The following is a 27315-nucleotide window of genomic DNA, read 5'->3' as shown; positions in this document are numbered from 1 at the left end:
CAAAAACACTGCCATTATAAACAGCTGATTCCAAATACAAATTGATTTGGTCTTCTTAGCAATTTGCAACAGTTTATGAAGCCTTGAAAACACGCTCATCAATAACTTAAATTTGTTAAAAGACGTGATGCAAAGACCTAGAAATGCAATAATGGATGACTGCTGCCACAGGCCAGCTCCCCTTCTGTTTCAAGATTAAAGTAAGGACAAAGGAATTGATGCCCTTAAACCACACATGAGCATTTCTACAGTGAATGGAAGTCAAATTTGACCTTGAATAATACATGTTTAAACTCAAAAAAAAGAAATACATTTAAAAATACACTCCTCAACCATTAAGGATACTAAGAGAACAGACAAAACTCTGTGTAAGGCTTTTTGCATTAGGAGAAACAACAGGCAAAATATTATTTTAAATTCAAGTTAAACCACAAAGAACTTAAGACCACACTGCCTCAAATACACAAGCACATACTAAGCAACTAGCATTGTCCTACAGCACTGAAGCAGCTGCAGGAAGTCCTGCATTGTATCAAGTCCAGCCTGAGTCCAATCTGTCACCAAAAAGAGCCTTTTTGTTAAAAACCTCTTACTACTTATGACTACTTTACAGCAACAAAACTGATTTTAATCTTGTATTTATGATAACATGTGCTACTGAGCAGGTAAATAGGTATTTCACATACTAAATTTGCAATCCTCTATGGTAACTAGTTCAAGTGAAACAGCTTCACAGTTAAATGCCTATAGATTACCACCTTGGTAATTAGGTAAAATAATCCTGAAGCTCAGTGGGAAAAACGCAAGTAATCAGTTCAACTTCTCCAGAACTGATTCTCTTTCTTGCGGAGCACTGAATAAGTATTTGACATTATGACATCATGGATCAATTTCATTAACCGTGTCAACTCTATTGATCTCAGTGATGCTGCATTAAGAAATGTAAGTGCATCACCCTTCTTTCTCTCTCTGTTTCATTATATTTTTTATTTTTTAAACACATTGTGTGGATGCATTTTGTACTCTTGCACACTTTACATTGTGGAATTTAATTTTGATTTTGAATGGCTTGGTATCCACTAGTCAGTGTCGGAATTATCTCATACACAGGGATTCCAACAAGCCTACTAGATTTGATCACAGCCATTACTGCACTGGCAAAAATTAATTTTCTAGTGTGGAGGACTGACAACATGGAAATACTAGCCAAGGGTTTACCACAGAGCAAAACTGCAAATGTACCTTCCTTTATGTATTTGAACTTTTTGAAGGTTGAATTGCAGGGGGTTTATTTCACCCATATGGTATGGTCTGCTAAAGCAGTTCTACTGATGGCTGATTGCCACTGTCACCTTTATGTACACAAGGTAGTCCAGGAAAGCATGCTAAAACAAAAACTCTCCATGAAATTACTACCTAAAGCATTTTAAACATGCTTTTACTAGGGCTACAGGGACTTAATCTTGCCTTAAGGATAAGGGAAAATGGCTTCTGACGTGATTTTCTAATATGTTAACATGATCATAACAATTACACCCTAGAATTTAGGTCGTATGAAGAAAATATAGGAGACAGCCACTAGATTTTCAGTTAAAGCTTGCCTGCAACTGTACCTCTTTTAACATGAACGATCAACAATTTAAATAAAAGGTGACTTGTACAGATGTGAAATCTTCTGTTCTCTTCCTATGCTAAAGTCAAGTGATCATACATAAACTATGTATGTACAACATTTTTTGCCATGCTTTCTACAATAATTGCAAACAGTGCTTTGTTATCATTGTTTTATTACCTTAAGCCCCCAAGGTACTCCTGCTTTTCAAATATGGTGATGTTTGAATAGCCCAGTCGAGCCAAAAAGGAAGCACAACTTAAACTTGCAGGTCCTGCACCAATAAGAGCTATCTTCACCTGATATGCTTCAGGCATATCTTCTAGAGGAGGTAAAGAAGGGTTTCTGATCTGAGGAATATTCATGGCTTTGAAAACCTGAAAAGCAACATAATCAACAGGTTAAACCCATTCTCTCTTTAAATTTTATTATGACTGACATGGTGGAAGCTTCTGCTAGTGCTGTCACATAGCTGATATATTATAGCAAACTCACAACATTATAGAGGTTTCCAAATGACATGATCTGTGCATTTGTGAGGGATGTTGTATTAGCAGGGTTTGGTCCATCTATGGGTCTTTTTGTTTTAAAAAGCTCTGAAGTCAGGTTTTTCACTACTGTAAATTTTACAGAGAAGACAGATCCAGACTACCAGTGACAGAATAGGAATGCAAAGTCAGCCAGATGGTAGAGAATCTCTGCAATGCCAAAAAATTTCCCTGCAAACAAATTATTCTTACTAGTAGAAAAATATCTCTGCAAGTAATGCAAAGGATTATAGTGCCAGTAAAGAGGCTTTGCTTCTTCATGAGACAAGATGATCCTGCATGATCCTGGAAAAATCACTTATAGCTTGAATTATAGAGGTGGTAGGTGACAAACTTTAGGTGGGTTTGAAATGTTTTTTAGCAACTACACCTAGTCTTCAGTGCTATATTTTCATTGTTAACCCTATGCTTTAGATGCCTCCTCTTAGATAATTGTTATAGGACTTGATTTCCATTTCTTACTTACTTAATTTGTTGTCCACTTTTTGATTGGGTTTCCAAAAACTGCAGACACATCTTAAAGTTAGACAGTTCTCCCTATGCCCCAATTACTCATTCACCTGCACAATGGTGATGATCTGCATCCAATCTCTCCTGACAATTAAAAACACTTAGGAACAATCTCTGCCCACTGTTGTGTACTTCTCTAGAACCCAATGCAATAGGCTGCTAACCTGATTGTAATGTCACATAATTTTTCAGATTTGCATTAAATCATTTCTATACAGATATACATTTCTACTCAGATATACAGGTAAGAGGTGAAGGCAGAAATGTTCTGTATTGCCAAAGCAAGATTTCAGTCTCCTCTGCACTTAGAGAAATTGTAGAGAAAGGAATTGAGTCTCTGTCTTGTATGACATACAAAAGGAAAAAGAACACACATACAGCCTTAGAGGCCACTAAACATCAGAAGCATGGAAGAGCACAGGTACATCTTCTTTTTACTTTAGGCATTAGGGGGAACTATCTTTAACCCAAGCAGAACATATTTGTAGCAGAAAAAATAATTCAAGAACGCACTGCATGGGGACTCTCAGTCATATCACAAATACTGTCAATGTAGAATCTCAGAAACTACCAGGAAACCACACCGCTCCCCACCTATTTCAATGCAGAGCTGTGCTCCCTAAGTACTAGCTAGTCCTCTGAAATACATACACTGAACATTCATCTTAATAAATAGCATATTTCAACTATTTAGAAGCTTACCAAAAGATTTTACTTTCCTTAGAACTCAAGAAGCAAAGGGTTTTCAAGTTAAACTTTGGTAATTCCACTCATGATTAGAATTTTTCATTTATATTTTGAATCAATGTTCATTTTCTTCATATGCACTTGAGCACTCATGCTAGGTAAACCAATGATTAGTTCCTTCCCTCTCTAAAATTTCTGTGTCAAACTCCCCCAGTCTTTGTAAATTGACACAGCAGTTTAACAAACTGCATGAAGCAAGAGACAGATAATTGTTTTAAAGAAAGAATCATTTAAACCTGACAATTCATACAATATGGGAAAGTTTAATGTGGTTATTAATGGATTTCACAGGCTGAAAAGCTCATATTGAACTGTGAAACTAGATTATGATAACCCAAATGCAATGATATTTCTAAAATGTCTGCTTTGTTATATTCATAAGAAATTGCTTGAATTATAGCAAATTTTCATTAGTCTCATATAGTTGTTTAAAAAGGCTATTCTGTAACAAAAATTATATAACTCGCATATTTAATGTGCATATTTAACACACTGAATATGCATATGCTTAACAAATTTACTACTAAATTTACTTTATTGTTAACATAACTATTTTTATATCTATTATTGAATAGTCATACCTATCTAATAAATGTTACACTGAAGTTCCACACTACTGTGGTGCAGTGCTTCAGAAACCAAGCACTCATGCAGAAAATCCTCAGAGTTCAGGCTGAATGGTCAACTTTAATTCTGCCTATTTGCAAACAGGGTAAAACTGTCTTTATGCAGCTCAGCCAGCTTGTGTGGCAGTATCTTGCCATCTGGAATTCAGTGGCAGTTTTGCATATTAAGGCTGGCAGGGTAACTGTGTGAAAATAGCAAACTGCTTTAATGCATTTCAAAGGATTTTTACTCACCTCATGGTGAAGTTTCCCTATACTGTAAGTCACTTAATTAAATATCACTGAATTCCTCTATATAAATCCTTTGGTGGCCATAGATGAGCAACTGGCAAGCAAGTGTTCAGTGGCACATTACATTCAACTGTCCTTTCGGCTTCTAATCTCTTCAGACTATGTTCAGGATGCAGGCAAAACTTAATACTATTACCCTTCTCTCCACTTTTCCTTCAAAAACATGAATTATTTCTTGCTTGGTATTTGGATGGAGTTTTTCCTTTGTATTGCAGGGCTTTTTAACCAAGGACAATTCAGGAAAATGAGACCAAATGATGAATTTTGAAGCAGAGTCTCTCAGTGAAAAGCCTCAGTCATCATCCTCATGTCTGCCTTTCCTTCTGGCGCTCTCATACACAGATTAATAACAGACATTAATAACATTAGGCATTTATTCCTTAACTTTTTATCAAATATGACACAATTATCATTACTTCACTATCTAGGGCCTATTCAAATTAAATCCACATTGAATCTGTCCACTTCCTATGCCTCATGTCCATTAGAATCCTCCAAGAGGATATCCCAGTTTATAAAACATGGAGACTTAGTCCACAAGTGAGTTCCACTTTGACCAAATCAAACCAGGCCATCTATTCAGCCAAGTTCCAACAACAGAAAAAACGCTCTCTTGAATCACACATTTGTAACATATTATTGTTCTCCTATTTGCATCACTTCACTGTGTAAAGGTGTGAGTGCACTTGCTCAATGCTCTCTACAGCATGGTTCTCTACAGTATGAAATCCAACAGTTTGTTGCATTCCCTATTGTAAATAAAACATCCTTTCACTGCAAAAGGGTCATTTCCAAAATATTCAACAAAGAGAAAAATTCCAAAATATATAAAAATAATTCACAGGATGAGTTTATACTCAGGTTCCACAACATGTCCCACTTGAGCCAACTACAGTGGTTTCAATTCTTGAGAAACTGATTCCAGTTTAAATTTCCTGGAAAGTCTTAGCCAAATCATTTTAGCAGCTTTTGAGAATGCAGATAGGAAAAAGCTTATTGTTAGCCTCATGTAATAAAATCCTGGTTCTTTTCTTCACTGCACCACTCTTGTATTAGAATGTTTTGATGAAAAGATGCGACATTTGGCAAAGAGAAGCAGGTGACTCAGAGAAATGCATTTTGCTAACCAGATTAAAATAATTTTAAGGCAAAGTAAGCATGACTTAAATGAGTCCAAAACATTTTAAACCATTAAAACAGGCTAGAACTGATATTCAGAATTTTTACCTCAAATTCCATACAATTTAAAGTACATAAAATACCTAATTTCAATCAGTGTGGCACTTAGAGGTACGGTTTAGTTGACAAGGTGTTGTTTGGTCAAAGGTTGGACTTGATGATCTCTGAGATCTCTTTCAACCTAATGATTCCATGATCCCTGGCAGTGTTCAAGGCCAGGTTGGAGAGGTCTTTGATCAACCTGGTCTAGTGGAAGGTGTCCTTGCCCAAGGCAGGGGAGTTGGAACTAGACAATCTTTAAGCTCCCTTCCAACACAAGCCATTCTTCTATTCCATGATTGCTTAAAATTATTTTTAGACTATGACAGTGTATAACCAAATAGTAAATAGATTGAAAGATCAATTTCAGTGTTAAAATGTGAAATACTTTTGTCTAATCCTACAAAATGAGACTATCAAAACATACTTTGTATATCCAAGATATACAGAGAAGGATGAATTTCAGAAGGACATACAGAAGGACAATTTAACCTTTTACTAATACGAGTTTTGACTTGATAACTAAATTCTTTATATTCTTCACATATAATGCTTGGTTCCATGCTTAAAAGGCTCTAGAAATAAGTTTATCAGTAAGGTTTACAGTTTAACATCCTTCATTAAGGCAGTGAGATACCAGTTACTGATACAGACATTAGAATCTAGCTGGGATTAATTTTAGAGTGAAATGTATCAGTATACACTGAATTGTTACCACATTTTACTAGTGCACAGACAGTAGAATACAGGCAATGAAATCAGGAACATTTAGGAACTGGTTTTACTAGTTTCACACTTTCCCACTTGTTTCCATGGATATTTATCTGTAGGCTGGTTTACATTAATATGAGACAGTGGAATATTTAAAGAAGAAAATAATATTCTGCACATATTTTAATGTAAAATAAAGCAAATTGTATGCACAGTAACATTCTTGAAGCTGTCAAATTACATGATCATCCAATTAATTCCATTTAATTACAGTGGATAGCACAAGATGCTACATGAAGAGTTTTTTCCACAGACACATGCTAGTTATGAAACGCTCGTGATCTTCCTTCCACAATTTAAGAGCTAAAGTTGCAATATTTCAAAATTTTATGGAAATAGGTGAGTGCTTACAAAACTAGGCCCCAAAACATCTTATTAAAGACTTTTAAAACCTCCAGTATTCTAGTCCTAAGATACCCCATGGATCTAGGACATTGCAGAGTCCAAATCTCAACATTTAACGAATCCCACCACTAAATGGACTTAGCAACATTCATGCAAATGCATTAAAAACCAAAAAAATGCTTAACATCTGTAAAACAAGCTGTAGGGAAGTTTATATATATAACTTGCCAAAATATCCGGAAATCTTTCAGCATTGGCCGGAGAAATCAGAAGTCCTCAGATTCATCCCCTGACCTCTTGTAGAAAGCTACACCACTCCCTCCAGACAAGCCTGAACTTTTATTTATTATTATCATGGATTTTAACATGACTTAAAAGATACAATAAATTAAAGATGTATTAAAATTAATGCTGTAAAATAAAGGACAAATATTTGTCCTTCTGTCTTAGCTCCCCAGAACAACCCTCTCTTGCAGATGCAGCTCATGTATCCATACCTGTGGTGATGCCCAGCCTGGCATCTCAAGGCCATCCTACTGCAGGGGTGGCAGCCCCATGAGAGCCACCTTCTCCTCACAGCTGCACTACAGACTGATCAGAGCTGTCAACTGGCAACTCAAAGAGGAACCCAAGCCCAAGGGCACAGTGTGCCACTCCAGGGCAATCCCTCAGGTAAGACATTTCTTCCTTGACTGTGGTGGGCTGAGGGAAGGCACTCAGGTCCCTCACCAGAACACTCCTTCCAGCACAGGTACTCTGCTGAGCTGTCCCTAGGTGAGCAGCAGACCAGCTCATACAATCCCTCTTTTTCAGAAAAACACATATCAAATTTCCTTTTCCAATTTCTTTATGCTGCAGCAGCAGTCAGACTGTATCTGCAAAGAGGAACAAATCACCCAAACTGCAACTGGCACAAGAGCCACAGTACCAAATGATCTAGTGTTTATATCTAGCATGCAGAGATGAAAATATTACATTTTCTATTTAGCTTGTGCTGCACCATTCAGAATGATTAAACAGAAACAGAAAAGAACCTTTATATTCAATACAGTCTATCCAAAACCATAATAATTTGAGGGTTTCTTACTAATACAACAGCAGATAAGGTAATAGACCTTGCTTATTTTCACTACAAGCTTGCGAACTTGTACCTGAGTAACCAGTGATTTTAGTTCGTTTTGGGACTGACAGCCATATACCTCATGCTTATATTGTCACTGCAATCTCAGTATATTTCACTGAACTTGTGTTCAAAAAATGGATGCTGCCTGATTCTGGAGTACTTGGGCAAAGGAGACAGATAAAGGCATTAATATAATTTTGACCTGTGCAAGTAGCAGGTGTAACCTGAGCTTGACACTCGTCATTTATAATAGTGAGATTTACTCCATGTTATTCTCTAGATGCAACAGTTACCATGGTAACTGCATCCCCGTACACACATTCTACATCACAAATACAAACGGACATTTCCCTTTTTCCACTTAAACATTTAATTGTCAAAATCCACATTTTCTCAGGCTGGATTACAATTCACTTTGAGAATGAGCCAAACATAGTTACAAAACTATGAAAGGGCAGAAGGGAAATGCAGGCAGCATAAGGTGCCATTTTTTTTACTGTTCTACCGTATGCAAGACAAATATTTTACAATTAGGGAGCTTTATCTGCAGTATGAACAGATGATCAGTCATTGTTCAGAAGCACAAACGGGGACACGTCATACCCATATATTTTCCATTTTAAATACACATTCCTGCTTTACTGCAATTTTATCTATTATCTCAGCTAGCAGTTGTGCCCTTTTAATATTGCTCACTCTCATAATGCATCAAGTGTATGATCCTCAGACTAATTCTGAGGGGAAAAAAAGCCTAAAACTGGCTTCATGCACAATGGAGTTTTCAGTAAATAAGCCCCTGTGGGACAAATATTACACCATGCTTGAGAATCACCATGCAGCTCTCATTAAGACTAACACATGTTGCATGCCTAAATTACACAATTTGCTAAGTTACTTGTACAGGTAGAGCTGTGACCACACTATCTGGGCCAATTCTTGTATGAACACTAGCACCTTACAATTTTCTTCAAGATTATAATCTATATTTTTATAATGATTTTTACTTGGAAGCACTCATACCATTATATTTTTTCAACTATACCTACTTTCACAGCAAATTTTAACTGAAAAGTTAAAAAGTACTAATTGCAAAAGTGACTGCCTATTATTACTAATTAAGAGTGCTACAATACATACAAATTCCGTGTTAAACAGCAGTAAACCTAAAGGTTATTAACAACAATTTTTTCTTTTACATTTTTTATCTATTAAATGTATAAGAAAAAGATACTATGAAAATACTAAACATAATATTTTTTGAAACGTTCTTTTTTTGGACTGCCATATAAAACTACATAACAATTTTATTCTGTTAGAGTTCCTGGAACTAACATAATTTAAACAAACTTGAAACATTGAAAACTATTCATCCTCTGCAGTTTTTGTATCCATCATTATGCTACCACTGGGGTTTTTTTAATAATAGATTTCTGAAGAAAAATGGCAGATATTTAGCATTATCTACCAAGTCATCATTCCTCTCTATTAATCATAGAATAAGAGCTAAAAGAAGACAAAAATCAAATTATAAGAGATATTCATTTCATTCCTAAACAGTAATATTTCACTATTGTATTTATGATCTACTTGCCAACTGTTTAATCTTTTTTGTTTGGTCGGTTGGTTTTGGGTTTCTATCTTTGGTTTTGTGGGGGGGTTAAGGAGAGTAGTCTTCTGCTTTGCAACAAATACTAGCTTTTTACATATACAGAATAAAGGCCACTAGAAGAAAAGCTAATAAAAGTGTTTCTTGACTGATAAAGCCCAACTATACAACATACACACAGAACTAACACAGTTCAGCGTCTCTAGTCTCATCCTGTAAATGAGAACTTGGAACACACTTGTGTGTTCAAATCTCAAGAAAAACGAAGTGGATAACTACTTAAATGACAGAGAGGAGAGAAGATTCAGCAACAGCTAGCAGAAAAGTTTATCAGGCACTCCAGAAGATTCACAAGTCTCCTGGAGAGAAGAAAAGAGGGATACAAACAGATAAAAGGAGAACAGCAGCAGCAGGTAGTAATATCCAATCCTGACCCACAGCCATTGAGAAGAGAGTGGGAAGGCTATGCTTGACACTAGAGGAAAATACTGGTCTTATAGACATCATCTGTTACTTCCAGATTGATTTGCATTTCTATTTTGGTCTGTTCTACAAAGTTGGTTTTTTCCCATGCTTTGCAAATTTGACTGGAATTTTATGGTGTTTGTAAATAAGATCAGCCAAATGGCTCATGATACAGAACAGGGACTTGCACATTAGTTAAGGACTGTATAGAAATATACAATCCTAACACATTAATATGCTGGTTTTAATATAGCCATCACTCCCTCACTTTTACAGAGGCCAAAATAATCATTTTTACAAAATTTTACTTTAGATAGATCAGATGAGGTACCATCTGAGACCTTGAGTTAGGTAAAAATTCTCCATGCCCTCAAAAGAAACTAACAAACAAGTAGTTGCCTCTGTCTTTCAGACAGAAATTGGAGCATTAAAACTACATAATCCCAAGCAATGCACAAGAAGCTCAACAAAAACCCATGCAAAGAATTTCTAATGTGAAGCAGCAAGTAACAACCTTTGCTTCAGTAGCCAAAGCATGCACCTACCTTTATGAACTAGTAAATTTACACATATACACTGTGAATCTTACCTATATAAATAGATACACATGGACACGTATTTTTGGTCAACCTCAAACTATGTATTTACTTGGGTTTGGAAAATAAATAAAGTAAATATATTAAAAAGAAAAAATCATCTGAAGTTTATCCTTTGTCTCAAAACCAGCACAAACACACATTAATTCTGCTATAGAATCTATCCTATGCCCAAAACAGTTCTACATCTCCTTAACATGCATTTACAGATACAGCTGCAGTTGATCTTTTCCCCTATGCAGCCTACAATCTACTATGGAGCAACATCCACAATTTCACGTGAAATAAATTTTTCATTATAAAAGAAATTGTCTCAACTACCAGTATGTCTAAAGAATCATCTTGTTCACAAATAATGTTGCTTAGGTTCCTATAATGTACTCCATTATGAAAGCATTTCTAGGCATTTGAGTGTGCTGTAAGAAAAAGGATAATTATTCCAGCTTTCTACACTTTAATTTTATTATTATCAACTTTTTTTTGAAAAAAATCATTAACAAAGGTAACCCCAGGCAATACTCAATAGTACATACAAAGAATTTAAGACATTTGCAAGTCCTACCTCAGTAGCAAACTGCTGCAATCCACCAATATTAATTGGTCCTTCCTCAGTGGCATACAAATTGCAGCCACCAACACAGAGATCTGATGTTGGACACACCATTCCGCATGTCAGGCCAAGTGGATTGTCAGAAAGAATAATTTTGGCAGCTCCATAGTAGTTCTGAAGGAAAAAGAGAAAGGAAGAAAGAAAAATGACAGTCACATACCAATGAAGCAAAAATTCAAACCTTCAAGAGAGAATTTTATTAGCCCAAACAAAATAATATATTAGCATATGTGTTAAATAACACTGACATTACTGAAATGTACTAACATGTTATGCAAAATCCTATCAAAGATACTGTGGATTATGCAAAGATAAACTTTTGCTTTTTAGCCTGCAAAACGGTTAAAAGCATCTTCAGTCTGAGGTGGTTGTAGGATTTTCAGTAGCTTAACAAATCTACCTTCAAAAACTACAACTGCTGCATTACGTACTTGAAAATATTCTCTCCATTTTTAGGTCAATTGGGCACTAGCTGAGTTGTGGCCCTTGTTACAGGATGACCAGAAAGTGCCGGTTATATTACCAGTTCTTTCCAGCTCAGGAATGAAAATCTTATTTTACACATCTGCGCACACCATCTCTGTTGATATTCCTGTCCTTCACACCAGACCAGTAGTGCCAATTTTCCCAGACACAGGATGAGAAGACTTTCCATGTAGCCACCTGCAGATATTGCAGTACTGAATTCTTTTTGATCTTTTTTTTCTCAACACATACTGATCAGGGCAAACACTTACTCTCCTGTTTCCTTAAATCATAAGCCAGGGAACTAATTAAAGATGTTACCTACAATTCACTACTTCAAAGATACTCAATATTCAGTGGACTTCTTCAGAAAAGGAATAGTCACTAGCTACATGAGAACTAGCAAGGATTCTTTCCATACTAAAACTCTAAGGAATGGACTTTAGCAAGTTCCCAGCGTCTGACGCCATGAGTAAACAACCTCCGGTGTTTATTTCAGCTAGATAAAGGTCTTTAAGAAGAAGAATCAGAAAATTCCAGGAGTGACCTGAAGTGTCATTTAAAGAGAGAGAGCTACTGCTGGCAGTTCTGCATCTACATTAATGAAATAATATTGTATACTTTGCCACACAGAGTAAGAATCCATTTAGGAATAAAAAGAGCAGTGTCAAGATCTGACAATTTAACCAACAATGGGTAATAAGAATTTGGTTTGGGAGGTTCAAATTCACTACAGGCATATTATTAGACTGAGCATGCAATTCTCTAAAGTTAAACCAGATCATACAGACACAAACAGGAATTTCCAAGAAAATGCCAACATTCAAGAAATGTATTCGTAAACATAACTGAACTCCTTGCTTACAGCTGGTGGTCTACTAAGGCAGAGCACCAGTCTCCCTCATTCATCTGGAAACACAAACCAGCTGCCTAGACAGTATTAAACCCTATTGAAATTCTAATCCTGGCTGAACAGGCAACCCCTTTATACAACCGTTCTGAAGAACCTTCAGCCATTTCCCCTGTGGTGATTAGTAAGACATTGTATTAGCCCCAATTCTCATTTATTCCAATGTAAAGGAGTATTAGTTAAAATGGAATTGTACATATTAGCAAACAGTTTTGTTCTTCCAGATTATTATACTGCTTTGATATCAGAGATCATTAGGGATGCTTTAAAAAACCTGTAAAGAAGAAGAAACCTACAAGCTCAATTTGGCAGCAAATTAAAGAAGTCCAGCTATATTGGAGATGTCACTGACACAAATTTGCAGACAGCAGAGGTGAAAATCAATGCAGGAAACACACATCTTTCCAAGCAGCAATGAGACCAGCCTAGTTACCCTGCAGCATCTTAAGTGGCACTAGATGCCTGTTCCTCAGGCAATTACATCTAGCCATTCCTTTCTTCTACTCTAAAGGAATAATTACAAATTAGTCCTGGTTATTTTTCTCACTAACTCAAAGACAAAATGGTTTTCAATGAACTTTTGTTCTCTTTTATGTTTCACACATATTAGATTTCCAGTTTCCCTTCCTATGTTGTCCAATATCATTACATTTATTATCTTCAACTCTGGTTCAATGGAAACAAAGCGCATTTCTATTTAAGCAACTTCATTAAGGACTGTCTACATTTTTCAGCTTTGTAATTAAAATCTATATACAGACCTAGTTATTACGCCTATAAAGCAAAGCTGTTAAATATTCCTTTTTTTAAATTAATTTTCTTGCATATATAAAGTATATTCTCACATTTGAACTGAGCCAATACAACGTCAACACAGCTGGCACATGTTTCTTCTTTTGAAAGCTCAAACGAAACTTTGAGCACAGCTATGCTGCGGAAAGACAGGGCACAACAGACTTCAGAGAGAAAGGCCCAGGGTCAGTAGGGGTATAGGACCAAGATCACAGTTTGTTAAGGGGATATCTAAGGAAATCTGTCTCAGAATGCCATACCAGAGTTTGGTAAATAGGAAGCTGGAACTGAAGACTCAATAGGGGTAAGGCCAGCTACTGCTGAACTCTTACTTTGAGAGAAACATGATTGAGTATATGAAGATTGAGACATGATTTGGAAAGTTTTGAGATATTGCTGTCATGATCATGAGTTCCTGCAGCTGGGCACTAATAGTGGTAGCATCTGAAAAAAAATAACTGCATTCTCTTCAAATAAGAACATCAAAAACTACATAGTACACGTTGCCATGCTAAATATTAAGACCTTAAATAAATTGTATCAACTGGTATGTATCTTCTAGTCTTAGCACCTAAAATAATTTTAATGATAAATTAAAAGACAGTCACATTAGAGAACAGCAGGGCAAGGCTTCTGCACTGCTTCACTAGTGTGCTCCAACTGTGCTAACATGGGGAACCTCTAGAGATGAAATGGAAGCACAGGTTTGGACTGGACCTGGTTTCAGGGTCTGCCAAAACATAACTACTCTGTGCTAATTTTACCATAGGTAAACTTACAACATTTTCTCAGAAGAGCCACAGTTCCCTTATTTGCCTTCTACCTCCCTGAAGTTCAGTGTAAGCACTGCTCCCACTGCCGCTGCTCCTGCTCACTCCCAGTGAAAGGATATTGCCACGTGCTGCCACCACAACTGTGCAGTGCCTCGGGAGCAAGCCCACCTGCAACCCTCCTGCCTGCCAGGGCACAGTGCAGTGCGGAGGCTGGGCTCTGGCCAGGCTGCATGTGCCTGCGTTGCTCCATCTTTTTGTCATTCTATTCTATTCTTCTCTGTTCTGTCCTATTCTATTATTTATTCTATCCTTACTGTGAAATTATCTAACATACCAAAAAATTAGAAAAATGTTTTACAATACTTGACAAACACCGACAGATAAATTCAGTAAATCTAGTAAGTTACACTGAGTGGTGTTATGCAAACTGTGTGCTACAAAACTACAAAGCATGGTAGTACAATAATAAATGAGAGTTTGTAGAATGTGTATATTGTCTTAAATGTTTAATTACACAAACATTTTGCTTATGCAGCTTTATCCTTTTTAAGCTAAAAGCATGTATTAACGATCATTATATTTATCAGTGACATTAGAAGTAAAATATTCATAGAATATTCACATTTAAAAAAAATATTGATCACTTCATTTTACAAAACTAGTGTGTAGTAGGCTGCATATAAAATAGACATGCAGAGATGCAGACCTGGCAGGCTGGTAAATACGCACATGTTGTACATGAGAAAGGATCATAATTAAGGGAGGCTGGCTTCATTAAAATGACACAGTTACTTCAGTGCATAGAATAATGCAAGCTACCTTAACAGTCTGGAGTAATTTTTGTAGAGGTTTAAATAATAAGATGACTCAGTTGGCCAGTTTCTTACAGACGTCACAGAGGAAGCAAGACTAAAACTGGAATTCTGAATTTTTTAATGAGATAAATGTCTGTCCCTGCCTTTGTTCACAGAATCTTTTTTCCTGTGCATTTCCATGGAAATAAATTAACCAAACTGGATAAGTTGTTTTGTGGTTTCCTACAACAAAATGTCAATAAATACTACATTGCTAACATAGGGAACAAAAAGAAGCCTTAAACAGATATCAATAATCAGAGGAAAACAGGCAGAAGAGGATCTCTACATGTATCATTTGGAAGCATTATATAATTTGCATGCAAATTAGACTGTTTTTTACTTGGAAAAAATCTATTAAAACACATAGGATCAATACAGAGAGACCAGAAGAAATTGCATTTACTATCAGGAAATGCTTATAGCATCCTTTCTTTCAATTCAATTCAAGAGCTTTTTAAATAAATTCATTATGCATCTAGATGTTTTGATATTGAAGTTTTCTAAAAAAACTCCTAAAGAATATGCATTATTATGCTTTACGTAATAAAAATTAATACACTGACTTTATCAGAATTTGGAGACAGTGTGAATAGTTTAAAAGGAAAGAAGAAAACAGTCATATAATTTCTTTTTCATCTAGATTTAAGTTTAACAAAGGGAGACCTAGCAAAATACATGGAAAAATATCACCACCTCCTATTCTAGTTCATTTTCTGCAATGACTTTAAAATTTACTCAAGATGTATTGGATTAAAACATTTCCACAGACTGAAGAGTCACTTTTTAAAGTACGTTGTTATATAAGGAGCATTTTTCACACTGACACACACCAGTTCAAATATAACAAGAAACGCCCTCAGTCTGTCAGCCCCCCCAAATATCTCCCGAAGAAGAATGAACAAAACATAACAGCAACTTATCAAATCATACATATTCTATATTATAATGCTGATGATTTTTAATCAATCCAGAAATCTTTCACATCATTTGACTTGTGTCATCATAACAGGACTGTAATTTCACACAGTGTCACTATCTTTTTATGAAAAAGAACGGAAGAAATATTTTGTACTGTCATTTTGTCCTTTGTAGTCTAGAATGTGAGAGATTCCTTAATTGACATAGTGTCATCGCAAAAGTCTATTCTACATAATTACACTACGGCGACTGAAACCAGCTGTCAGCCATTCCATTACACTAAGTACAAACAGACATCTCAAGAAAAGTCACTGTTTCATGTGCATCAATTTAACAACATTCCTAATTTTTCTTTTAAATTTTTTTTCCTTACTATTTTATTTAGTGACTTGGAATATACTACAATTAACAGAGAAAGCTGAATAAATCAGCACTTCTGAAAAACCTGGGGCCTCAAAGTAGTACTTAAAGATTAATTTTGATTAATATCTGTACATAATTATTACCAGTCACCTAGCAGCTTTCTGACTTCCACAATCCTTCATTGTATTAACAGTACCCCACCTACAGTATTTTACATATGAACTGTGACTCCTTGTTTTCTACAGTCTTTGCAATGGCATATAGATGTCTTTTGTTAATTTTGAGTTCCTCTGGCACAGAAAAAAAACCATCATTCTGTTTTTCTCACCTGTCATAATCCTATGTCTCTCAACACCTTTTCTCTGTGGCAATCTTCTCTTCATTTATTTTCTCTTAGCAATTCCACAACTTTTTGTATCTTCTTTTCCTCTGCCTACACACTTTTCATGTTCCTTATTTCTAGTGCATTACCACAAACACAGTTTCTTTACTCCCTCAATCTCCCAAACTTCAGATTTGCCTTATCCCTTTGGGTCCTTCTCTGTCTTCCAGTTTGTTCCCTCTCTGATTTCTCCTTTGAAAAAAACAATTTCATTCTTGAAAATCCCACACGAATTTCCTTTGATTTCATTTAAACCTAAAGATTCCTCTGAAATCCTAAAACTTTGCCCTGGGTTTCACAAGTTTCTCCGTACTGCTTCTGACATTAATTTCTCCCTTCTCCGTTTCCCTCCCAGTGTTCTGCACAGCCCAGGGGCAGCATGGCTTTGCTGATTTTGGGGATTGGGTTGCTTTTTGAGTTTGTTTTCCAATGTGGAGTTTTCATTTGGTTTGGGATTTTTTTGGGGGGACACTGAGCTCTTTGTTGTTTTTGTTCTTTTTCTAATGTTGGCCTCCATACAGTCTGTTAAAAAAAGTTGATGTGTCAGTGCAAACCATCTTATCTTTATCATTAAGGCATGTGGGAGAAGATGGTCCTTCAGAACACAGAAAAAGCTGTAGAGTCAATGTTAGGAATCACTGTATTAATGCATGGCTTGAAATAAAATTGTGAGAGCTAGTCACAGAGGGCTACAGTAAAAAAAGTGAGTTCTATGAGTACAGATAACAAAAAAGATACTTCTGTACTCCCACTTCTCCATTACAGACTGAGACTGTAAAGGCTGAGTCACTCATTTCTTATGCCTGTGCTGTGTAACAAAAGTTGATATCCCTGTGTGCACCAACATTGTTTTTCAATGCTACTACTCAAACCATAAAGGATCTGATAACAAAAAGCTCCAAGACTCTCCCACTGAGCAGTTCAAAGGTAAAGCATGTGAGGAGCTGCTGCTTTCTAAAGGGCTGCTTCTCTGGCACGGTTTTGCTGAACAGGAGAAAAGCTGCATACCCTACAAGCATTCAGACTGAGAGATGCTTCGGGGAAATTGTAGGATTTTCTGCTGCTGTAAAACATTTGCTTGTGCCAGTCCTAAAGGATGACAAGTGCTAAAGCTCCATTTTACAAATTCCTTCTTGCTTGACATATCAACGCAAGGAAAGGAGAGCATAAAATCCTAAAATCATTCCTGGTACTACTTCAGGGCTGGGGGGAACAGCTTCTCCTGCAGCAGCTGAACACGTTTGGACTTTCTTTAGTGTATTTTTTCTTTTTAAAGAAATAAACAACTATGACAGCACTTGTTCCTTATAAAGCAAGAAATACTGGTTTTGCAATGTGGTGGTATTTAAAGAGGACAGTTGGAAGTCAGAATTCTTGTTTGCCCTCTTCTGATGTTTGGAAACAAAAATAGTAACGTGTGCCTGGTGAATGTAAAGTCTGATCTCTGAGACACAATTGCAAGCGGCCTTTATGAACTGAGAAACACGAACTGGGAAGACACAATGGAATAGATTGTACCTTTATAAAGTGGAGTTGTAATCCAGTTTGTATGGAAAAGGAGAATGGAAGTTGTGGCCTAAACTCTACTGAGTCACAGCAGCTAACACAATACAGCGTAAGTGACATCCTTTCTCTCAAAGAGGCTCAAGGCTCATTGAGTCTGGCAATTCAATTACCCTCTCAACCCAGGAACAACCCTCCTCCCTTGTCCCTCTTCTACTTCAGAGCTCAGGTCTAATGGCAGAACAGCCAGAACAGCTACATTGTACATGGCCTGTAAATATCTAAAAAGCCTCAGGCTTAAGAGAACAAGAATCCCTGACCCTTTATGATTGCTATAGCCATTTCCCAACAAAACAAACCACATACAATAGAGCGTTTTAATACCTGACAAAGTAATTCATTTTCAGTTTACTGCTGTCTAAATAGTCTATATTAATAATGAATCATGTTTAAATAAATACCTGCATGCAATACTGCTTACACAAGGATAAGGACACGGAATTTATTGAACACAATCTTCTCTAAACAAGTAGAAGGGTAACCAGCTGAAGCAAGTTTTTCAAGTGGGTGATGAGAGATTCAGACACGAATCTTCAGGAAGTCTAGAAAATGCACCCCAATTCCCTGAATCTATTGACCTCAAACACCTGAATGTTCTGTTTCACCTATTTATTTCTTCTAGAAGCTATCATACATATTTATAAGCTTTTGGATTAGAAATGAAAGTTTATTTATACGATGAAAACAGCAAAAACAAATTTATCATTTTGAAAATGATATTCAATGACATGCAAAATATCCTTGATCATCTTAAGCAAGAACTTCAGTGACAATAATACAGAAATTCTCATCAAGCTGAATATTCAGACTGCTGAATGATAATATCTAACTTATTATTTCAATAGAAGTTCAGCAAAACGCATAACAAAGTGAAAAATTACTTACTGGTTCCATTAAAAACTACCAAAATTATAACTTATATGTTTTAGTTTTCAAAAGCACACTATTCTTGTCTTCTATCTGCTCTAAAAATGGGTGGTGCAGGTACCATCACAGCAGCAGAATGAAAGAGAGCAGAGGACACCACAGGAGCAGCCATGGTAGTGGGCTCTTACACAGATTCTGCCAGGTCATGATTTCAGGTGAATCATTTCAACTTTTGGTACCCCCCTCTGAACTTCCACATTGCACCTTTGACAACGCAAGAAGTTTCAAAATGCAGTACTGTAAAAACAGCAGTACATACCTGCAACTATAAAGAGATTCCATTAATAAAGTAAACCATGAGAATTTCCTGTAATTTTCTGAATAACAGAATTTGTTACAAGAGATATTTTATGGCAAAGGTATCAGAAACTAATACATCAAAAGGAAAATTCAACCCAGCAGACTGCAGTCATCAAATCAAGGCTGGGTTCCCTCTGGACTGTTGGTTTCCTTAAGTTGCTTGGGTCATGAATCACAGGAGACACAGCCATTGACATGGAGGCTACAAAACAGAATCATAGACTGGTTTGGCTGGAAGGGAACCTTGAAGACGATTCAGTTCCAAATCTCCTGCCATGGGCATGCAGGACTCTCTAGCCTTATTTCTCAGCCCATGAATACAGCTACTTGCTGAGCATGTCCCTCTGGGGGTTTTACTAACTTCTAATTTTAGGAGGTTTCTTCTTTTGGTTTGGTTTTCTGGCTGTTTAGTTTTAAAGTGAGCATTAGAGTTTTTGCACAGAAATGCTTCCACAATCATGCCATGTAAGATTTCTTCTTGTAGGGTAAGGAGAGAAAGAAGAGCATAAAACTGTACATAAACTCAAACTTGAAACTTGAATTAACAGAAGCAGTGCAGATTTAGGCATGCATTTTTCCATTCTAACATCTTGAACAGTGGAAACCAAATATTCAACTTTTCAAAACTTGCTGTGTGTGTTTCCTGCTGCTTACACAGCAACCAGACATAAACACAAGGTAAAAGCAGCTACCAAAGCTGTGTTATACCTTTTATCATAAGTTTCAGTGTGGATACAGAAGGTATTGATAGGTAAGGATAGAGTCCAAAAATGATTACATTTCAGTAATCGAAGATACTTTGGCTTCTCCATAAAAAAAGTTATATCTACTGAGAGAAAAGTACTAAGCTGTAACTCTTTTCTAGAGCAAGATATTCTGATAAAACACTGAGTGACCAAGTCACCTGCTCAGGGCAAAGCCAGTGTGTTACCCTGCATATGCAGCTTCCAAGAGGATTCAAAAGTCATCAAACAACCCAAATTCTGTAGGATTATCCACCTCACTGACCATCTGACAGGTTAAATCTGCCTATTAGAATCAGTAAGCATGTACTCATTGGCTTCAGCAAGGCAAAGACTACTTCAAACCTTCAAGGCAGTTTACTAATATTATTCCTGTATAGCATTGCCTAAACACAACTCTCAAAGCTCTGCAGTCACCCCACTTCTATTGTCTCTGCTCTGTAACAGAAACACAGAATTCAAAATTAATCTGCCTTTAAATAACTTACCCCTTCCACCAAGTTACAGAGGGACATTATAAGTTATCTCCTCCCATGTACAACTTCAAGCCTGACTTTACCTTGTTTGCAATACTTGTGATGAATGACTTGATGTCCAGATTAGTTGGGCAACTCTTCTGACAAGGGGCATCTGCACACTTTAGGCATCTAGGAATAAAAGAAAATGTGTCAAGCAGACATGGAATACAAGTGCTGCAAACAGTAAAAGGTTTTCAATTTAACATGCTAAGTCACAAAGCAATAACACAAAACACAAAGAATTTCCATTTAAACTCTCAAAGCACTACATGATCATTATTGACTATCATCACACAGATTAGTTATGTTGTGTTGACTATACTTTACATAGGAGGGTACCATTTACAAGCACACAGACAACACCTGTTGAAGTATTAGGAAACCCTCAAATTACATAGAGGTAATTTTTTTCCCTGGAATGCATGGTTGCTGAACTTCTGACCAGTTTATTTTTCTATTTGAAAACACCTGTGCTGCAAACCTAAATTTATTACTAAGTTCTGGAAGTCTCATTATGGATTAAATGCTGAATGTTGGACCATCAGACTTACAAAAGCAACAGTATTTCCACAAAAGGAAATGTGGTCAGATATTTCATATATCTTACTGTATGTCCAAAGAATAAGAATAGCTGATGAATTTTCAAGTCATTTTTCTATGAATTTCCAGTGATAAGTCTGTGACTTCTGAAAACAATTCAGAAGTCTTATGCATGCACCCAGCCAAAATCCCTAGGAGCTTCCTCCTGTCACTTGTAATGACGAAAGCTAAGTAAGAAATAAGGTGACAAAACATCCTAAGTAATAAAGATTGATTTTCTGTTTCTGCATAGTCATACATGGGGGTGTGATGCTTGCACCACTCCCATCTAAGGAATAAGTCCTCAGGACAGTCTACACAACTTGCATTAAGCAAACCTTAAAAAAAGATAAAAGTCAGCTGCAGGAGTAAAACGGTTCTCTATTAGGCACAAAGGTATTAGAACACAGCCTTGGTTTTACAGATCAAGGATTATCACAGGTCCAATGCCTCACTACTTGTCTCGGAATTCATTAGGTTATTCCAGATGCTGTTTTGATACTGCTCTAGTAACAGTCAGAATTAATGTAAATTGTGGGTTTAACAATGTATGCAAAATGAAATAAAATTTGGTTTTTACATATTATTTGAGCCCAGATACATAAGCTCCACAAGTCTACCTTAATTATTTTTATTCAGTGCTAGGTAACAACACTGTGGAACTGAGTATTTTAAAACAGAGAAAAGCTGCAAGAGGCCAGTAGACTATATACAAAGAAATTAAGATTACATTAAAAGGAAATTACTGGAATACCTGCAACAAAACACTGTCCTGACTTTGTCCATCACACATATCAGGAGTTTTTTGTTGTCATTTTTACAGTTAAGGGTGGAACACAAGAGAAGGCACAGCTAGTTAAGTAAAAGATTAATCAGCCTTTCATCTTGTTATTCATTATAATCTAGCTGGGTATTGCAGACAATACGGCACCAGAAAAATTTGAAGGCACATGCAGTAGTGGCTGTTTAGATTTTCTCACAAGACTTCACGGAAAAAAGGCCCCAGAGGACATACTTAAAGTAAACAGGTCTCACAGGCTCCAAAGGATGGGAAACCTGCAGAAGCCAAACCTGGGTCCAACACCACACCGGGTTACGAGTTCAGCTAGGTGGGTGTCAGAAAAGCATCGGCAGGTTTAGCTGTGGCAGCTGAACATAACACTGCCCAGCACTACCTGTGACAGGTACATGTTAAAAGGTCTTAACAAGGAAAGGTGGGACAGGGAGACCTCAAAAGGTTGTGGTCTCTAAGCAAACAAGAATTTCTCCTCTTTAAAAAAAAGGCAAAGTTCTAGTACTCGAAGCCAGCAAAAAAGGAGATGCACTACACAAAATAACACCACTATGACGACTCAGATGAGCAGTTTGCCTGTGTAGGCAATAAGGAAATTATAGAACTCAAAATCATGGAATTAAATAAGACATCAATTCCATTACGATCTTTTATTCTTCACTTTCCTCAGTGATGTTTTTTTTAAAATACAACAGTCCTATATTAAAAATCAGAGGAAGCACACTGAATATAAAATGCATTCTGTGGATTATATATAGAACAATCTCATGTCAAAACTTCATGGCACCTGGCAGGATAAGATGTGTACAGATTACTCGTTCAGACTAGCAAGCATCTTTACCAAATTATTTCTCTTTTGATTTTTGAGCTGCTTCACAAATAACAGCTGCTAAAAATGTCAGCTGCTGGGAGGGGCAGGTAACGCAAACTTGAATGTGAGCTTTGGGGAGGAGGGGAGGGTGCCATGAATATGCCAGTCCAGACTTTCTCCTATAATAATACCATCTTCCAGGCACTCTGCAGACTAAAGTGCACCAGGCTGCCATTAATCCCACTTATCACCATGACAGCTCAGTAATTACATGCCTGCTATAGCTAGGTACTGTAAGGTACTGTAGTCCTAATAAAACATCAAGCACTGTGCTGAATGCATGCTGGTGAGGTGTTTTATTAAACTTGGGGGGTTGATCATCAAGTGACATTAGTGTTGACCTATTTTTCTATCTGACAATAAATTATCTTTTGACCATACCATCACAGATATCACAGAGTGCATTTACTGTACAAACGAGCAAAGGTATTGCATTCTGGTGAATCAGGCAAAAAGAATAAATAAAGTAGTAGAGTCACACACCAGAAAGTTATTACATAAATTGCTGCAAGTGATTGATCCTTTCAAAAATCACAGGCAAAATACCCTGCTTAAAGGAGCACACCAACAATTCCCATGAGCTTCAGTTCCACAGGCATATACCCCAGAGGAGAAACATTAGCATTATACTTCCTTTCTTTTTCTTGAACTGTCCTCCCACCCTGAGAAACCTCACCTTTCATTTTACAAGGTTATTTTATTACTATGATTTTGGTTCAAAATATTGTAAACAAATTAGAAATTTAGATTAAATGTTTCTAATTCACCCGTTAGCTCCCAGCAAATTAAATGAAGAAGTGCATGCTCATTACTAAAAAAAACCCAAACAAACAACATTCTGGACTACCTATGGACCTGTGCTAATCTGAGAATATATATCTCAGCGTTTCTTAGTAAAAATATAGGAAAAATCCTACCAACTATCAGAAAGCACCCTATATTATGGATTCTTCTCCCACTGCTCATGGAACAGCATCTCCTTTAGAAACATAGGCAGTTTTGAATCTTAAAAGACACCACATTCACTTCACATGCATATTAATTTCCATATAAAAAGCAACACCACAGTCTTTCCACTGCAGAAGAGAAAAGGAAGCCACAGCCAAGAAAATCTTCAGTTAACAGCTTTGTTGTACAGTTGTTGAAATATTACCCAATATTTTATTTTAAAGTTGAAATATCTGACCAACAGTCCCATTTCCAGGTATAGGCTAGCTCTTAACACACTTTTGCTTTCAAACAAAGAAGGAAAATTTAGTTGTACTGTTACCTAAAAATGCAGTGAACAATTGTCTATGTAACTGGTAATAACATCACCTGAAGTGCAAGCAGGTGAATGCTGAAAGACCAGGGGTGAAACAGTTAATCTGGAATAATATTCCTCAACAAATTGTAGTTGATAACCCATCAAATCTTCATGTATCACAAAACAGAGCAAATAACCTTTATTATGGTTACTGTTGGCAGAGGTTTAGAAGCAAATTGAATCCTAATTCATTTCTGCAGGACATAAACATTTTGAAAAAAGTCTTCCAGTTCTAGTACTTGTAGAAATTTCTAAATCTTTATCCACTACTCCAAGAAATAGCCCCAGTGAAGATCTGTATGTAATTTCTGAGGCTTTGGTCAATTAACTTTTAGAGAATGGTAGAGCTAACTGCACCCAGTAAATAAGAGGTCAGCATGAACAGGAGACCCCACTTTTACCCAACCAAAGCTCTTCTTGGTTTCAAGACTCTTCCACCACTCTAAACCCTGAGCTGGGGACAGTAAGCACTGAAATAAGAAAGCTGCATGTCAGGAAAAAATTAATCTATTATTTCCAAATAAATCGAAATTCCAATTTGAATGCCCCTTGCCTTTGATGCCCAAAGTGAAAAGCATTACATAGCTTTTCCTCTCAAAGTTCAGTCCTTTAATTACTTATGGCTAATCCTGTAGCCATATCCCCATTTGGTCTTGCTTCTTGCTGTACTCAAAGAAGGTCAAGGACAAACCTAAACTGAGATTTGGACACATATAGACTCATTTAATAAAGGCAAGGGATGCCAGGATAAAAATCCACTACTTAAATGGTAAGCCATTGGTGAAAACTTACTGTTGGCAGTTGAAAAAAAAAAAAAAAAGCTGCAATTATTTTCCTAATTAAAAACAAACAAAAAACCACACACCCAAAACTAACATAATGTGGGAAAAATCCCACATTCTTTTGTCTTTGTGTTCATTGCATTTCTCAATGGAGAGGAAAAAAGGATTAAAAAGTAACTGGGAGATGTTTTGTCACGTTTAAATACCAAAACACCATAACAGTTGATACATGGGTCTGATAAGTACCAAAGACAAATGATACAGGAATATTAGAAGTCAAGAAACAGAAAAGGAAATTCTCTTACATGCAAAGCCAAGGTCTCTGCTGTGCAATGTACAATGCAAAGTACAGTTGTGCAAACTACAGTGTGGCAAAGAGAACAAAATCCTAAATTAGAATCAACCATGAAAGTAAGTTTGGATTACAAAAAAACCAAATCTAATTATCAAGAAACACCACTAGTATAAAAGGCACCAGAAACTTTACAAAACACAGCAATACAGACAAGTAGATATTCTGGTCCTGGATATTTAATAGTGGGTGAAAGGTAGCAGTCTTTTGGGTTATATTGCAGAATGACATGTGAAAATTTATGCATGTGAGAAATGCCTGGCCTGTTAGCAATGCACAGGAGCTGTAAGAAACAAAACATTCAGTATCATGTAAATCGGCAACACTAGCTCATATCTAAAAAAAGCAGGAAAGACTCCCACACTGTTGCTGCTGCCTCTTCAGTGACCTGAAGTCCTGTAAGCCTTCTGCAGATCCATAAAAATTGCACTACTTCTGTGTCTGTAAGTTCACATGACTAGAGGAAGCAAATTTTAAATAGAGGCACTTTACAGGATTAGAGACAGACATGGCATTGCTGCTGGCAGTTACAGGACTCATAAGGGAGGTGCTTTTTATTGAAAAGAAGAAATGATAAGAGTAGAAACTTAGTCTTTAGACACAAAAACCTCCTACCCTAGTGCAGAATAATGGCACTTACAGACTAGGTTATTTTTGGACACTTTAGAGGTGGTGAATCATATGGACATAGGCTCCAAATCATTCTATTCATCAATGCCTCATCTTTCTCTTTTCTTCTCTGGCTCTCTAGACAGCCATAATTCTTTTCTCATCTACCTCTGAATCCCCATTGAGTGCAGGAACTCTCCTCTCCTCTTTGCTTCTGCTTGGCTGTCTTCCTGTTTTCTGTAGTCTTTCTTCCCCATTCATCTGAAACTTTTCCACTTCTCTGTCCTGTAACTTTTTATCATCTTCCATCATAACTTCATTTTAATGGACAACATTGATAATAGAAGAAAGGAGCCACTGTCTGTCATCAGGTATCAATGACAGTGGTGTAGGAAAGTGTGCATCAGTCATTTTACAGTCTATCTTCTGAGTTGTTGTCAACCACCATTTAGCCCACCAGAAACCTCCATTTCTGCACTAAAGCTGTCATGCCTAATGTCATGTCTTCTGCATACTTTGGACAAAGCTATCTTGGTCTGTGACCAGACCCACAAATGGAGCCTAGCAGAGGAAAAGTAGGTTGGTGGGATTTCCTATTAACCCCTTGCTGAGCAGTGGGAACACAGGCAGGCTCTGTCTGTACTGCACTGTGAGGAGCAGCCTGCTCCAAGACAATTCATGAGAAGTTATATTCTCCTTAAACTCCTCCTGTCATCTTACTGGGACACGGAATTTTTCACCAATCATTTTACAATATAACCAAAAAGATTGCTGCCTTTCACCCACTTTATGTATATAACTTGTATATATTACTTTAATTGCAATTCTCCAATTTATAATGTTGCTGAATAAAGCTGTTATAAAAATTAGAGGGATTAAAAACAGAAAACACAGTTCTGCTTACAGAATACTGTAGCACAAAGCATGTATATCAGCTGAGGCCAAATCAGAAAAACTGTTTATTCCTTTTGACATATTAGAAATCCTTTTTTTTTTTTATATTGATGGTGAAAGTAATTTCAACCTTCCAACACACCAATGTTAATTCTAAGCATGGTCCCCTTTTTTCTTGTTTTAGGGTAAGGATTATGAAATTGCTGTGTTTTCAACAATATTAATCAACATTCAAAAGTCATTAAATTGTCCCAGAATATGTCTAGTTAAAGGTTTTATTGTTGCCAACAAAATATTTTTATTTATTATGTTATATTTAATTATACTATTATGTAGAAAATATATGCATAATTATATTATTATATATAAAATATTATTTCTATTTATTTTTCTTTAAATCTTGATGGTTTTAGTGTTACAAAAACAAAATACTTAAAAGTCAATCTGCAACTTCTCTGTTAACACTTGATTAAATTTCACACCACATATATAATCAGTATTTTCTCAACATCATAGGAACACAATAGTTTCCTGCTTATGACAATAAACT

General features: G+C 36.4%; 1 protein-coding gene across 2 annotated transcripts in view; it reads right to left on the bottom strand.

Moving 5' to 3' along the window:
* Nucleotides 1–27315, bottom strand: part of DPYD (dihydropyrimidine dehydrogenase) — a 329513-nt gene that overhangs the window by 218449 nt on the left and 83749 nt on the right. For both annotated transcript variants that reach the window (XR_009114783.1, XM_058029810.1), the window contains exons 4-6: nt 20621–20708; nt 11021–11182; nt 1793–1989 (exon numbers count right to left, since the gene is read on the bottom strand). Coding sequence is in view for 1 of the 2 variants with exons in the window: in XM_058029810.1 (XP_057885793.1) it covers nt 1793–1989; nt 11021–11182; nt 20621–20708 (447 nt within the window). In the remaining variant the exon portion in view is untranslated. The remainder of the gene's footprint in view (nt 1–1792; nt 1990–11020; nt 11183–20620; nt 20709–27315) is intronic.

Source organism: Melospiza georgiana, chromosome 9, assembly GCF_028018845.1.
Source record: "Melospiza georgiana isolate bMelGeo1 chromosome 9, bMelGeo1.pri, whole genome shotgun sequence".
NCBI lineage: Eukaryota > Metazoa > Chordata > Aves > Passeriformes > Passerellidae > Melospiza > Melospiza georgiana.
Note: the sequence above shows the minus strand (reverse complement) of the source record. Positions and strands in the feature narration are given on the sequence as shown.